Raw genomic sequence first — 13,168 nt, forward strand, 5'->3', positions numbered from 1 at the left:
GTGTGTGTGTGTATGTGTGTGTGTTTCCTCCATTTTTCATCCCTCACTGCATTGCATTAGGGATCCTCAGAAAACAGAAAAATCCTTTTCCATCAATTGTACAAACTGCTGGGCTCTTGCCACTGTGAGAGTCCAATTTTCTTTGAAGAGTTAGCATTCCCCCACGCAACCCCCCGCCAAAACAACAGCGGGCAGTGGTGAGAGCACCGGGCTGTGGGTCAGACACTTGTGTCCTTCCTAGTTCTGACATTGGTTTTCTCTGTGTCCTTGAGCAAGTCACTTCCCCTTTCTGAGCTGGCTTTTTCCAGTTCATAACAAGGGAGGTAGGCTGAACAATTCCAGGACTCCTTTCTTCTAGAAGATACTCTTCTAGCATCAGTGCCCTGGGGTTCTTTCCCAGTCCCTAAGAGTCTTGCAAGGGGGTAAGTTTCATGGTAAATTAATGCAATCCAGGAAATAGTACCGCCAGTCTTCAGACCCTCTTCCTGTCTACCTTTAGCCAGGGTGAGTTTTGGAAAGACCAGCTTATTTCACTAACAGCTGGGACAGAATATGCTTAGGGAGAGAATTATGCAGCCACCACACTCCCCTCTTCCTCTCCAAAAAAATACATAAAAATCCAAAGCTAAATGCACCATAAGGGGTTTTGTTTTTACTATTCATTTTTGGCCTGGACAATTCAGAGCTATCTGCTTTTCCACTTTTGTTATTTTAGGATTATTTTCCAGCTGCTTGGGGAAAATTTCCAATCATGCCCATTAGGGCAGAAACAGAAGTGGCTGGCTCTTCTGAGAGGCTACGTCCACAGGGGTTGTGCCTGTGGAGGTTGGCAGTCCAGTGGCTGGGGCCCATCCTGGACAAAGGTCCTCATATCCTCAGTCCTTACTCTGACAGAGCTTAGGGGTGTAGGGGTGTGTGTGTGTGTGTGTGTGTGTGTGTGTGTGTGTGTACAGAGCTGTAAGAAAGTCAAGCCACAAATCATCAGAACCACTGAGGACTGGAAATGGAATAAAGGTACATATTGCCCAATATCTTTATTTTACATATGGGGAAACTGAGGCCCGCCTTTCCCATTAGCGTAGCACAGAGCAGCAATTCTCAACTCTGGCTACACGGCAGAATTACCCAGGAAGCTTTTAAAACATGCCGATGGCTGAGGCTCACTCCAAAACAAAGAGACAAGCATTTCTGGGGGTGAGGCCAAGACACTGTTTTTTTTTTTTTAAGCTTTTAGAGACAGTCAGTTGTGGGTTTAAATCAAGTTCCACAACTTGGTAGCCATATGACTCAGGCAGGCTTCTTTCCTTCTCAGAGCTGAGTTTCCTCACTTACAGAATAGAGATCACACCCCCGTTTTACAGGGTTGTTGGAAAAATGAGAGATGGTGCTTAGTCCAAAGTAATCCTGCAATGATTGATGGTTATGCCTTTTCCCCTGGTCTCACAACAGAGGCACTTCACTGAAGGTTTTTTTTTTTTTTTTTTTTTTTTAGACAGAGTTTTGCTCTTGTTGCCCGGGCTGGAGTATAGTGGTGCGATCTTTTCTCACTGCAGCTTCCCGGGTTCAAGCGATTCTCCTGCCTCAGCCTCCCAAGTAGCTGGGATTACAGATGCCTGCCACCACTCCTGGCTATTTTTTTCTATTTTAAGCAGAGATGGGGTTTCACCATGTTGGCCAAGCTAGTCTTGAACTCCTGACCTCAGGTGATCCACCCGCCTCGGCCTCCCAAAGTGCCAGGATTACAGGCATGAGCCACTGCACCTGGCCCACTGAAGGTTTTTACCAAACTAATACTGAACAGAATTGGTACTCCTTGGGTTCACACCTAGGGAGGGTGCTTTGAACCACCTAGATGGCTGGTCCATATCACAACTCAGGTTACTACAACTTTTAAGCCAACCCTTCACCTCCTTCACCACCAAAAGCAACCTTAAAAGAGGTTTCTTTTATGAAAAACCACCTTGGCCTAGAAGCAACTGACTCTCCAGTAGCAACAAACACCCATGGCGCCCAGGTCTTGGTTCCTAATATCATTCTATATAAAAAGAATGAGGGCTTCTTGGAGAAATGGCTGATTCTAGGACTGGGGCAGGAAATATATAAGACGAGCGTGGAGTGTCTTGTATTGCCAGGAAATAATGACGTGTTCCAAAAAACAAAACACACACCCACATGCACAGTGAGGGTGGTGTGTCAAAGGCATACAGGAGCCAACCGAAAGACTCCCAGGGGCCAAAGCTGGAACACTTTGAACAACAAAATAATTCAAGTAATATTGGATTATAGTCCAAAGTATAAAAGTACCCCTGATTCCACAATGATGTAAGTAAATGGCTTAATAAATAGATGGGAGAGAAGAGGCAAATCTCTTGCACAGACAAATTCCAAATAGTATATTAGATAGCAAATCAAGGAGGTGGAGTATAATTCCCCATTCCTTAAAGGCGGGCTGAGCACGCCGACTGCCTTCCGGAAAGTACAGTCTAGAGAGGCAGTGGGGGAAAGAGTCACTTTGAAGTGCAGAAACCCTGCGAACAGAACCTCAGCAGTTGATCAAGGTCAACATTACCAGTGGTAAGTCATTCCGAGAGTCTGTTGCCTTCATATGATGTGATTAGAATATTTTACCACTGTGGTCTTCCCCAAATCCCTAACCCCAGTCTAACCATCAGACAAGTCCTGGTCGAGGAACATTCTACAAAATACCTCATCACTGTTCCTCAAAACTGCCAAGATCATCAAAAACAGAGGAAGTCTGAGCAAATGTCACAGCCAAGAGAAGCCTAAGGAGATAAGATGACTAAATGTAACATGGGATGTGATCCAGGAGCAGAGAAAAGATGTTAGGTAAAAGATGGCCAGGCATGGTGGCTTACGCCTGTAATTCCAGCGGTATGGGAGGCCGAGGTAGGAGGATTGCTTGAGCCCAGGAGTTCAAGACCAGCCTGGGCAACATAGGGAGATCTCGTGTCTACAAAAAGTAAAAACTAAATTAGCTGGGCATGGTAGTGTGTGCCTGTAATCCCAGCTACTCAGGAAGCTGAGGAAGGAGAATCACTTGAGCCTAGGAGGTAGGCTGCAGTGAGCCGTGATTGCACCACTGCACTCCAGCTTGGGTGACAAAGCAAGACCTGTCTCAAAAACAAAACAAAACAAAACTCAGGAAATCTGAATAAAGTACGGGCTTTAGTTAATACTAATGTATCAAGATCAGTTTCTTAATTGTGGTGAATGTACCACACTAATGCTAGATGTTAACAACGGGGGAAACTGGTGTGGAGTATATGGGAACTCCTTGTACCATCTTTGCAACTTTTCTGTAAATCTAAAACTATTCTAAAATAAAAATTTTTAAACATCAGCCTGAATGCAGAATAAAGGTGGCTGTTGGTTGCCTTGCTTCTGGATACACACAAATCAAAAAATGGGCCAATATGTTCCCAAAACCTTATCAGAGAAGCAGGCTGCAAGGAGGGGAGGTGGATAGCAGGGAAGGGGAGGGATGTGGTCAAGGTCATACAGATACTTGGAACAAAGGGCCTGGATCTCCAGCCTCCTGAGCACCAGCGCCAGATACAATGAAGCACTGTGTCTCATCGGTGCCAGCAGGGGTAGACCTAGGTGGTCTCTGAAGACCTTTTGAGTTCCCACAGCCTGGGGACCACCTATGGCGTCTGAATCTTTTTTTTTTTTTTTTTTTTTTGAGACAGAGTTTCACTCTTGTTGCCCAGGCTAGAGGGCAGTGGCACGATCTTGGCTCACTGCAACCTCTGCCTTCCCAGGTTCAAGTGATTCTCCTGCCTCAGCCTCCTGAGTAGCTGGGATTACAGGCGCCCAGCACCATGCCTGGCTAATTTTTTGTATTTTTAGTAGAGACGTGGTTTCATCATGTTGGCCAGGCTGGTCTCAAACTCCTGACCTCAGGTGATCCACCCGCCTTGGCCTCCCCAAAGGGCTGGGATTATAGGCATGAGCCACCGCGCCCAGCCTAGTGTCTGTATCTTTAGAAACAATGACATCGTTGCATGGAAGCCAGTTCCGTGGGAGCGCTATTGTGCAGCAAAGGGCCTTGCCAGCTGAAGATCACACCACACAGACTCTGCTTTCACCAGCTGTGTGACTTCAGGCAAATGAGTTGACTTCTCTGTGCCTCTGTTTTCTCATCTGAAAATGGGAACACTAACGCCTACCTGATAGAAATTGCTGAGGATCAAGTAAGATCATGCATATAGCAACTGGGTAAAAGTTGCCAGTCTTTGTACCAGCACATGCACTCAGGGCCTTCCTTATGCTTGAAAATATAGAGGTGCACGGGAGGAGTGGGGCGTAAAGACAGACAGCAGGGAAGGCAACAGATGGCACAGTTCCTCTACTCTGTTGTTCTCAGGGCTGACCCAGCTGCTGCGCCCTCAGGAGCGGGTGGAGAATGGGCGGCAGTGGGAAGGGAATGGTTGATTCATTTAGTGCAGTCACCTGTGGTCTCAACATCTTCTGTACTCAGCACCTGGATTGTAGCAGCGTTCTCTGGGCCTTGGCTGCCTGGGTGCCTCCCCCTGCCGGGGCTGAAGGAGTGTCCGGGCTTGTTGCACCACTGAGGCTCGGATTAAGGCCTAAGGTCTTGCTTTAACTTGTGCTCACCTAGAAAATGAACTAAGTCCCATGGCCTTTGCCTCTTGCCACAGGCCCTGAGCAACCTAGCCTGGCTTTGTCCATTTGGAAGAAGTAGACCTGCACACCTGCTATCCTCATTCATTTGTTCCAATGAACAATCAGTGCCAGGCTCACTCTGTGCTCCCAGACCCGAATCAGTCAATGGTGTCACAGGTAGATGAATGCAACACGGTCCTGCTCTCCAGGGTTCCAGTAGGCTCCAATCCCTCCACTCTCTTTCATCCTCAAGGGCCCCAGCCAGGCTCACGTCCACCTCTGGGCCTTGGCCCTTGCTGTTCCATCACCCGCTACTCTCCAGCAGACTCTGTCAGCTCCCCCATCCCACCCTGCCGATCCATCCTTCATGGCCCAGCTTGGTGTCTGCCTCCTCCAGGAAGTCTGCCCAGATCACCCCACCTGGATGTGCTCTCTTCCTGCTCCAGGTAACTCGCTGCACTGCCTTTCACAAAGCACTTAGCTATCCCCTCCTGGTGCCTTTACAGTTCATATTTGTGCATGGATTCCCCACCAGACCCTTGAAGAAGACAGTGGTAAGACTGTATCTTACCCATCTTTATAAACGTGGCTCATATCCAAACCCATCCAGTACTGGTTGATCTCAGAAAATTACTTTCATGTCTTTCCTGCTACTCACTTCTGGAGGGATGGGCTTGAGCCTTGCTAGGCCTCGGTTCAAACCTCAGCCCTGTACCTCACTAGCTGTGTGATCTCTGGGAAAGTTAGCCCACTCTAGTGGTAGGTACGGCTGGTGTCCCACCCATCCCGGTGGAGCCTTATCTTTTTAGTTGACTCCAGCCCTCCTTCCACTAGCCAGCTCTGCATCTCTTCACCCAAGGACCGTTTCTGGCAAGAGTCAGATCTTACAGTCAAGGAAGAGAGAAGGGGGCCGGGCGTGGTGGCTCACACCTGTAATCCCAGCACTTTGGGAGGCTGAGGCGGGAGGATCCCCTGAGGTCAGGAGTTCAAGACCAGCCTGGCCAACATGGTGAAACCCTATCTCTACTAAAAATACAAAATTAGCCAGGTATGGTGGCACATGCCTGTAGTCTCAGCTACTCAGGAGGCTGAGGCAGGAGAATCGCTTGAACCCAGGAGGTGGAGGTTGCAGTGAGCTGAGATTGTGCCACTGCACTGCAGCCTGGGCAACAGAGCAAGACTCTGTTTCACCAAAAAAAAAAAAAAAAAAAAAAAAAAAAAAAAAAAAAAGAAAGAAAAAGAAAAGAAAAGAAAAGGAAGAGAGAAAAGTGCTGGAAGATGCATCCTCACAGCTCACGACTATCAGGAGTTGGTGAATAATATGAGCTCCATCACCCCTCGGCTGGGATAACCATGAGATGTGTGTTCCACACTGGCTCCCAGAGTTCCCCAGCAGGATTCAGCTCCAGTTGCCCCTAAGGGTAACTCTCATGACAATGTACCTTTTATTGGCATCAGTCCCTTCCCCTGGCTTGGTTCCCCTACTGGTGCTTCCTGGGGTTACTACCCAAATAATCCACTTGCACTCAAATCCTTGTCTCAGGGTCTGCTTCTGGGGAAACCCAAACTAAAGCACTCCTCTTAGCCTCAGTTTCATTATCTGTAAAATGGGTATAATGGCCAAGTTGACCTCACAGGATGACTGCAAGATGGTATCTGCAAAGCACAGAGCCTGGAATTACTAAGCATTCTCCAAAAGGAACCACAACAGTTATTTTCAGTTGTGATTATTTTAAACTTTTTAATCTTTTCTTTTTTTTTTTTTTTTTTGACAGAGTCTCACTCTATCACCTGGGCTGGAGTGCAGTGGCATGATCTGGGCCCACTGCAACTTCCACCTCCCGGGTTCAAGTGATTCTCCCATCTCAGCCTCTCGAGTAGCTGGGATTACAGGTGCGTGCCACCGTGCCTGGCTAATTTTTGTATTTTTTGTAGAGATGGGGTCTCGCCATGTTGCCCAGGCTGGTCTTGAACTCCTGGGCTCGAGGAATTTCCCTGCTGTGGCCTCCTAAAGTGCTGCTCCTAAAGTGAGGTGGCATGAGCCACCTCGCCCAGGCTAAGTTTCTGAAGAGAAGACTGAATCTTTTGACGGAGCAGTCATGACTATGTCCCACCCAGCTTGCTCTGGAGAGCCAGCACCTTCTCTTGGGACCACTCCCCACTGTCTGGTAATTCCCATCCACACACTTGCCCTGGACATGCCCTTCTTGATGACCAAGAAAAATCCAGAACATGGCCATCCGTTGGCATCAAAAATTTTCCCCTTGGGCTGGTTTTGAGCTGCATCCTCCCAGCAAGGGTGGGAAGCTCATTCCTGAGCACCTATCGGGGGAGCTGGGGATCAGAGGGGGTGCCGGCTGAACACCCACTGCCAGGAGACCCTGGTTTTATTTTCTACCAGTCCTTGCCAGGCCAGTGGTCCACCTGGTCTTCGCAGGACACTGCTGTGCTTCCCGGCCACCACAGTCCCCACTCCCTGTGACAGGGGCCTCTGTGGCAAGGGGAGGTTGGGACTTGGCAGAAGGCCCGATAAGTTCTAGTAATTCCGATTTTCGGGTCCAACTGGCGACTTGATGCATTTTAGCTAGTCTGAGGCGAACGAGTCCATTCGCCATCTGAGCCCTGTACTTACACGTCTGGACTCTTCCTGGGAGGCAGACAAGTTCCGCAACCACAGCAGGGGAGAGACCATCAAAAGTATACGGTGGCTGGGGGACATGAGTCCAGCTAAGCCAAATAAAACTTGTATGCTCAGCATTGCACAGGGCACCCAGACTGCCTGGGTCCAGATTCCCACTCTGCTATTTACTCACTGTGTCCCCTGGGGGAGGGCACTCGATGTCTTTGTACTGCAGTTACCTCATCTATAAAATGGGCAAGGTGGCAACGTCTACCTCCTAGGGCTGCTGTGAGGTTAAATGGGCAGATTCACATGAAGAACTTGCAAGACTGCCTGAAGCAAAGCAAGTACTCAGTGAATGCTTGCTGCTATAGAGGCATTAATATGCATGGAAAATGTGCGGACAGACATACCGCATGCAATGTGACTTCAGAAGCAGATTGGTGGTTACGGGGCTGCAGGAGGGGAGGAGGGGGAGGGAGTGTGGGGCTTTGTTTTGAATGATGAGATGTTTTGGAACTAAATAGATGAGGTGGTGGTTGTACCACATTGTGTCTGTACTAAATGCCACTGAACTGTATACTTTTAAATGGCTAATTTTATGTTGTATGAATTTCATCTCAATTAAAAAAAGAAAAACTTCTGGGGAGTGAGTTTGGTTAGAGTAGGTGGAAAAGATCTTTACTTTTTACATTTCTGTCCAGCTTGGGTTTTTGTTAAATGATGAACACATATGTGTATCACTTTGGTAATTAAACAAATTCAAGTTGTTTTTAAAAGGAAGCATCTTATAGGAGAAAATGTGTGTGGGAGGCGAAAGGAACATATGATGAGCTCTGACTCATATTTCATCATCTATCACCTGCTTATATGTTGTCTATCTATCTGTCTGTACGTCCATACGTCTATCCATCTATCTGTGCATCTGTCTGTCCGTCCATCTGTCCATCCATCCACCGTTCATCCATCATCTGTCTTCCCGTGCAATATGAACAAGAGCCTTGGGGGCCGTGTGAATGCCCCTATTTCAAAGCAACAAAAGTGAGGCTTAGAAAATGTAAGCCGCATGCCCAACTCACAGAGCCTGACCTCCAAAACATCTTTTGACTCCATCACATAGCCCCTTATTTGCATATGTAAAACAGGGAGCATAAAGCCATTTTTTTACCCTAGTTCTGATTGACACTCTCCAGACCCTGGATGCCTGGCTGAGCTCTCCAAGTCAGAGCAGGCCAGCATGGTCCTCCTGACTGCATCAGTCCCGCCTCTCAGGTGCCCAAATGCCCAGAGAGCCTGCAAGCCACCCACTGCCTGCTCTCCAGCCATGAACACCTGCTCCCCAAAGCAGAAACCAGGCCTCGCACCAGCCCCCCATGTCTGTATTCTGGGAAAAAATTGTGGTCAAAAAGCTGACAAATGTAGGAAAGGGAAATAAACAGGTAGCCATCTGTGTGGTAGCTGTTTCCATGTAGGAGCCAGGGCAGGTGTGGAGCACGCCTGAGCTCCTCACAGGTGTGTGTGCCTACCAATGGGAGACAGCCCCACTCACCCCGGCCACCACCCGGTGCAGGATCCTGGCCACCTCTGCCTGGCCCAGACTCAGCTGCAGCCACACCGGGCATGTTTTGATGAGCTTCTCCAGGATGCTGATGCCCCGGCGGCGAGGAAGGCAGTTCTTTGGGGTGGCTGGCAGACAAAGCCCCACGCCATCCTCCTCTTCCTCTTCCTCTCCTTTGCCAACAGCTGGAACGGGACTGAAAAACAGAATCAAATGATCAGGCATCCTGCAGCCAACCCAGAGAGGGTTTACAACACCTGGGGATTCCATTCAGCCATGCTTACTTGTTCAGCATTGGGAAGTCTGTGGACCTCTGGGGAATTAAAAAAAAAAAATCAACAAACCACGGTCTTCACCTTAGGGTGCTTATATAGGAAACACACGTCAGCCCACCTGACTCAGGATGTGAGGCTGCAAGATGTTGTTTCTCTTCTTCTGGAATCAGAACCAGTCTGTGTGTGTTGGGATGGGGAAGGCAAACATCAGGGTCTTGGGGAGAGTCTGGGATCTCTTAAACCAGACAGAACTGTCAACAGTAGGCAATGCCCATTTCCCAGCGAACCCCTCAGTTTGATTTTGCCGTTTCTTGGGTCTGTGAGAGCCAAGACTTCAGTCTGTGAGGAAACAGCGAGACACAGCTAGAGTACAAGTATAAATCTAACAGAAGCACAGTGCAACAGAAGTAGCTCATTGCAACCCAGGGTGGGTTGAGGAAAATGGGAGGCATTTGAGCAGAGCCTTGAAGAGGATTTTTAAAAACTTTTAAAGAGTAACACACACAGTGAAATGCACACATCGTGAGTGTACAGCTAGCCACATTTTTACATACGTCTACACCCGTGTAACTACCACCCAGATCAAGATAGCGAGATCTGCGCTGCCATAGCCACTAGCCAGAAGTGATTATTGAGCTCTTAAAAGTGGCTTGTCTGAATTGACAAGGGCTGTAAGCTCAAGATATACACAGGATTTCAAAGACAAAAAGAATGTAAAATAGCTCATTAATATTTTTATTGTTTACATGTCAAGATAATCTTTTTTTAAGACAGATTCTTGCTCTGTTGCCCAGGCTAGAATGCAGTGGCGTGATCTCAGCTCACTGCAGCCTCTGCCTCCTGGGGTCAAGTAATTCTCCTACTTCAACCTCCCAAGTAGCTGGAATTACAGGTGTGCACCACCACGCCCAGCTAAGTTTTGTATTTTTTTAAGTAGAGATGGGGTTTCACCATGTTGGCCAGACTGGTCTTGAACTCCTGACCTCAAGTGACCCACCCACCTTGGTCTCCCAACGTGCTGGGATTACAGGTATGAACCATCGCACCCAGCAAGATATTTTAAATGTGTCAGATTAAATAAAACATTATTAAAATTACCTTGCCTGTTTTAATATGGCTGGTAGGACATTTAGAATGACATATGTGGCTTGCATTCGATTTCCATTGGATGGTGCTGATATAGGACAGTTCTAGAAAGTTCCTTCTTACCCCTTCCCAGTCAACAGTACCTGAGGATGTGTCAACACAGCACAGTAGGGGAAGGAGGATCACAGACCCAAGAAACAGCAAAATCAAACTGAGGGCTTCGCTGGGAAATGGGCTCTGCCTACTGTTTACGGTTCTGTCTGGTTTAAGAGATCCCAGGCCCTCCCCGAGACCCTCACGTGTGCCTTCCCCATCCCAACACACACAGACTGGTTTTGATTCCAGCAAGGAGGAACAACATCTCGGAGCCTCACATCCTGAGTCAGGTGGGCCGGAAGGTCTGTCTACTTTCTACCTAAGGCACCAGGTCTCTCAAGGTACCTGCAGGGGTGAAAACCTTAATCAGACAGACGAGGGTACTCAGAAAGCCACGAAGCTGTGGGTGGTGCCTTCCATCTTGCCCTGTGTCTCTGTGATGCTGCCCGGGGGTACCAGGGATCAAGGTTGGCATTGGTTCCAGAAGCATCCAGGGCATGTGCTGTCAGGAGCCTTTCGGAGGAGGCGGAGGATGAGGCCCTGTAAAAGGGCACAGGAAAGTGGAACTACCCCTGTGGGCGGAGCTCTGGGGGTCCTGGGGGTTCTCAGGGTGGTGGAGGGGTCAGGCAGCGCTAGATTAAACAGGCGCAGCAGTGTTGTGAATTTTGAGCAGTGGGTTTTCGAGAGAACTGACTGGGACTGCCTGTCATGAGGAGAGGTGTGTGAAGGTCAGTGTGAAGTTGTCTGTACCTGGGGAGAAAATTCCCTCCCACATCCTCCGGGGAGCCCTGACTCTCATGAATGTTGTGTGTGCTCCTGGCTGCCTATGGATTTCTCCCCTTGGTCCATAGCCTGCAGCCTACATAGAAGGAGGAGCCAGGTCACCAGGAAAACGTAAGTGTCCCGGGGAATGGCAGGAATCCTGGGGCTGGTGGGGGCGGGGTAGGACGGCTCTGTGGAAGTCCACAGGCTGTGGAATTGGGGCCGAACAGTCTCACTTGGAGCTCAAGGCCAGGGCGGCCTGGCTGATACTGATGTAACCACTTCCCAGGCCCTGAGTGTGGTCCCAGCATCTCGTCTGGGAAAAGTTAAAATGATGGAGGTCTGAATTTCCCAGAAAAGAAAAGAAACCCCTTGGGCTGCAGGCTTCTCCAACCCCACTTAAAAACACAAAGATATGTTCTGGCACCAAAAGACGCTATAATCATCCTTAAACATCCCTGCTTGGGCCCCAGCCTCCCCCAGGCCAATTAGGACTTTCAATAGCAGGGAGTCAGGGCAATTGGCTTCATTTCTTCTTTGCCACGAACTATGGCTTAGCACTTGGCCAAGTCCTTTCCCTCTCAAAGTCTGTTTCCTCATCTGTGCAATGGGGACTGGGAGAAGGAAGCTTCCTCCATTTGCTGGGTGGCCCTAGGTGTGACCTGGCCTCATCCCCCCTTTTTTTCTTTTTTTACCTGCAGAACCAAAGCTGTGATCAAACAGAGAGGTTCTGGGAGTAAGGAGAGGGTGGGTCTCTCATTCACTCGGGCCGTGCTTAGTTTCTGTGGACCTGCCAATGTCAAATGCTGTTGCAGGCACAGGTTAGAGCAGTGAACAAAAGAGTTAAAAAACAACCCCGAAACCTGCATAGTATTTACATTCTAGGGGAGGAGATGGGCAATAAACAAGGCAAATGGGTGACTAGAGGATGTTAGATGGTAATACTGCCAAAGAAGAAGAGGAAAGGGTCCCGGGGACGGGGGACAGTTCCAAACTGGGTGGCCAGGGAAGACGCCTGGAAAAGGTGATTGTGGAATAAGTGCCTGGCTGCAGGTATCTGGGGAAGAGATTTCTGGGTAGGAGGAAAAGCAAACTTCCAAGCCTCCAGTTCCTGCTGCTGGAGTAAATGCAAGGAGGGACAGTGAGAGAAGGGTGAGAGTGGGAGGAGGTGAGGGCAGAGGGGGCAGGGGGAGGGTCCCATAAGCATCTGGAGCCATGGGGAGCATTGGCTCTAAATCCACATATATAAGCACTCCCTAAGGCTGGGGGAAGGGGCTGGACTTCCAGCTAGCTACATGCCTAGCCCAGCGCTCAGGCTTCCTTGGCAAGAATAAATAGGCCCATGGAGATCTGGGGGGACCTGGGTGGTCTCAAGGCCCAGGAGGGCCTGCAGGAATCCACAGAGATAAACCTGCTTCCCAGCCCGGCAGTCCCACCTGCATCCGGAAGCATGAGGCTGCTGCTCTCAGGGTGACCGAGTAGAAACTCTGCCCCAGGCTCCAACATCACGAGGACTGTCCATTTCACTGTCTTGTGATCATGTCTCTTCCCACTCTAAAACCTGCAATGGATTCCACCGTCTAAAGAATCCAGTCCAGTCCTCTCATGTTTAAGGCATTCCCTTTCTGAGCCTCTGCCCCTCAACCCCAGACACCCCCTACAAAGGGCTCCTCTCCATCACCCAGCAGAATGTGCACTTCTCCACTGGAGCCCACACTCATGCTGCTCTGTCCACCTGCACCTCCTTCAGGGTCTATTTCTTCCTCCCAAGATTATTTCCAACTGGTAGGCGAAAGTATTAGACTAGACACAGAAAGCAATGATCATAAAAGAAAAAATAGATAAGTTAGACTGCATCACAATTTAAAACTTCTGCCCCTCAGGCTGGGGGAAAAATATTTGCAAAACATATATCCAACAGAGAGCAAGCAAATCAATTTTCAAAATGGGCAAGAGATTTGAACAGATACTTCAAAGACGAAGACATACAAATGGACAACAAGCAGGTGAAAAAGAGCTCAAAGTCATTAGTCATTAGGGAAATGCAAATTAAAACCACAATGCGATACCACGGCACAACCACTAGAATGGCTAAAATTAAAATGACTGACAACATCACACAGT

General features: G+C 48.7%; 1 protein-coding gene across 3 annotated transcripts in view; it reads right to left on the bottom strand.

The window, feature by feature from the left end:
- The window catches only part of LOC105467535 (Ras and Rab interactor 3), a 184,122-nt gene that overhangs the window by 132,842 nt on the left and 38,112 nt on the right, over positions 1-13,168 (bottom strand). For all 3 annotated transcript variants that reach the window (XM_071099693.1, XM_071099692.1, XM_011717190.2), the window contains exon 2: positions 8,817-9,021. In XM_071099693.1, coding sequence (XP_070955794.1) covers positions 8,817-9,021 — 205 coding nt within the window. The remainder of the gene's footprint in view (positions 1-8,816; positions 9,022-13,168) is intronic.

Source organism: Macaca nemestrina, chromosome 7, assembly GCF_043159975.1.
Source record: "Macaca nemestrina isolate mMacNem1 chromosome 7, mMacNem.hap1, whole genome shotgun sequence".
Lineage (NCBI taxonomy): Eukaryota > Metazoa > Chordata > Mammalia > Primates > Cercopithecidae > Macaca > Macaca nemestrina.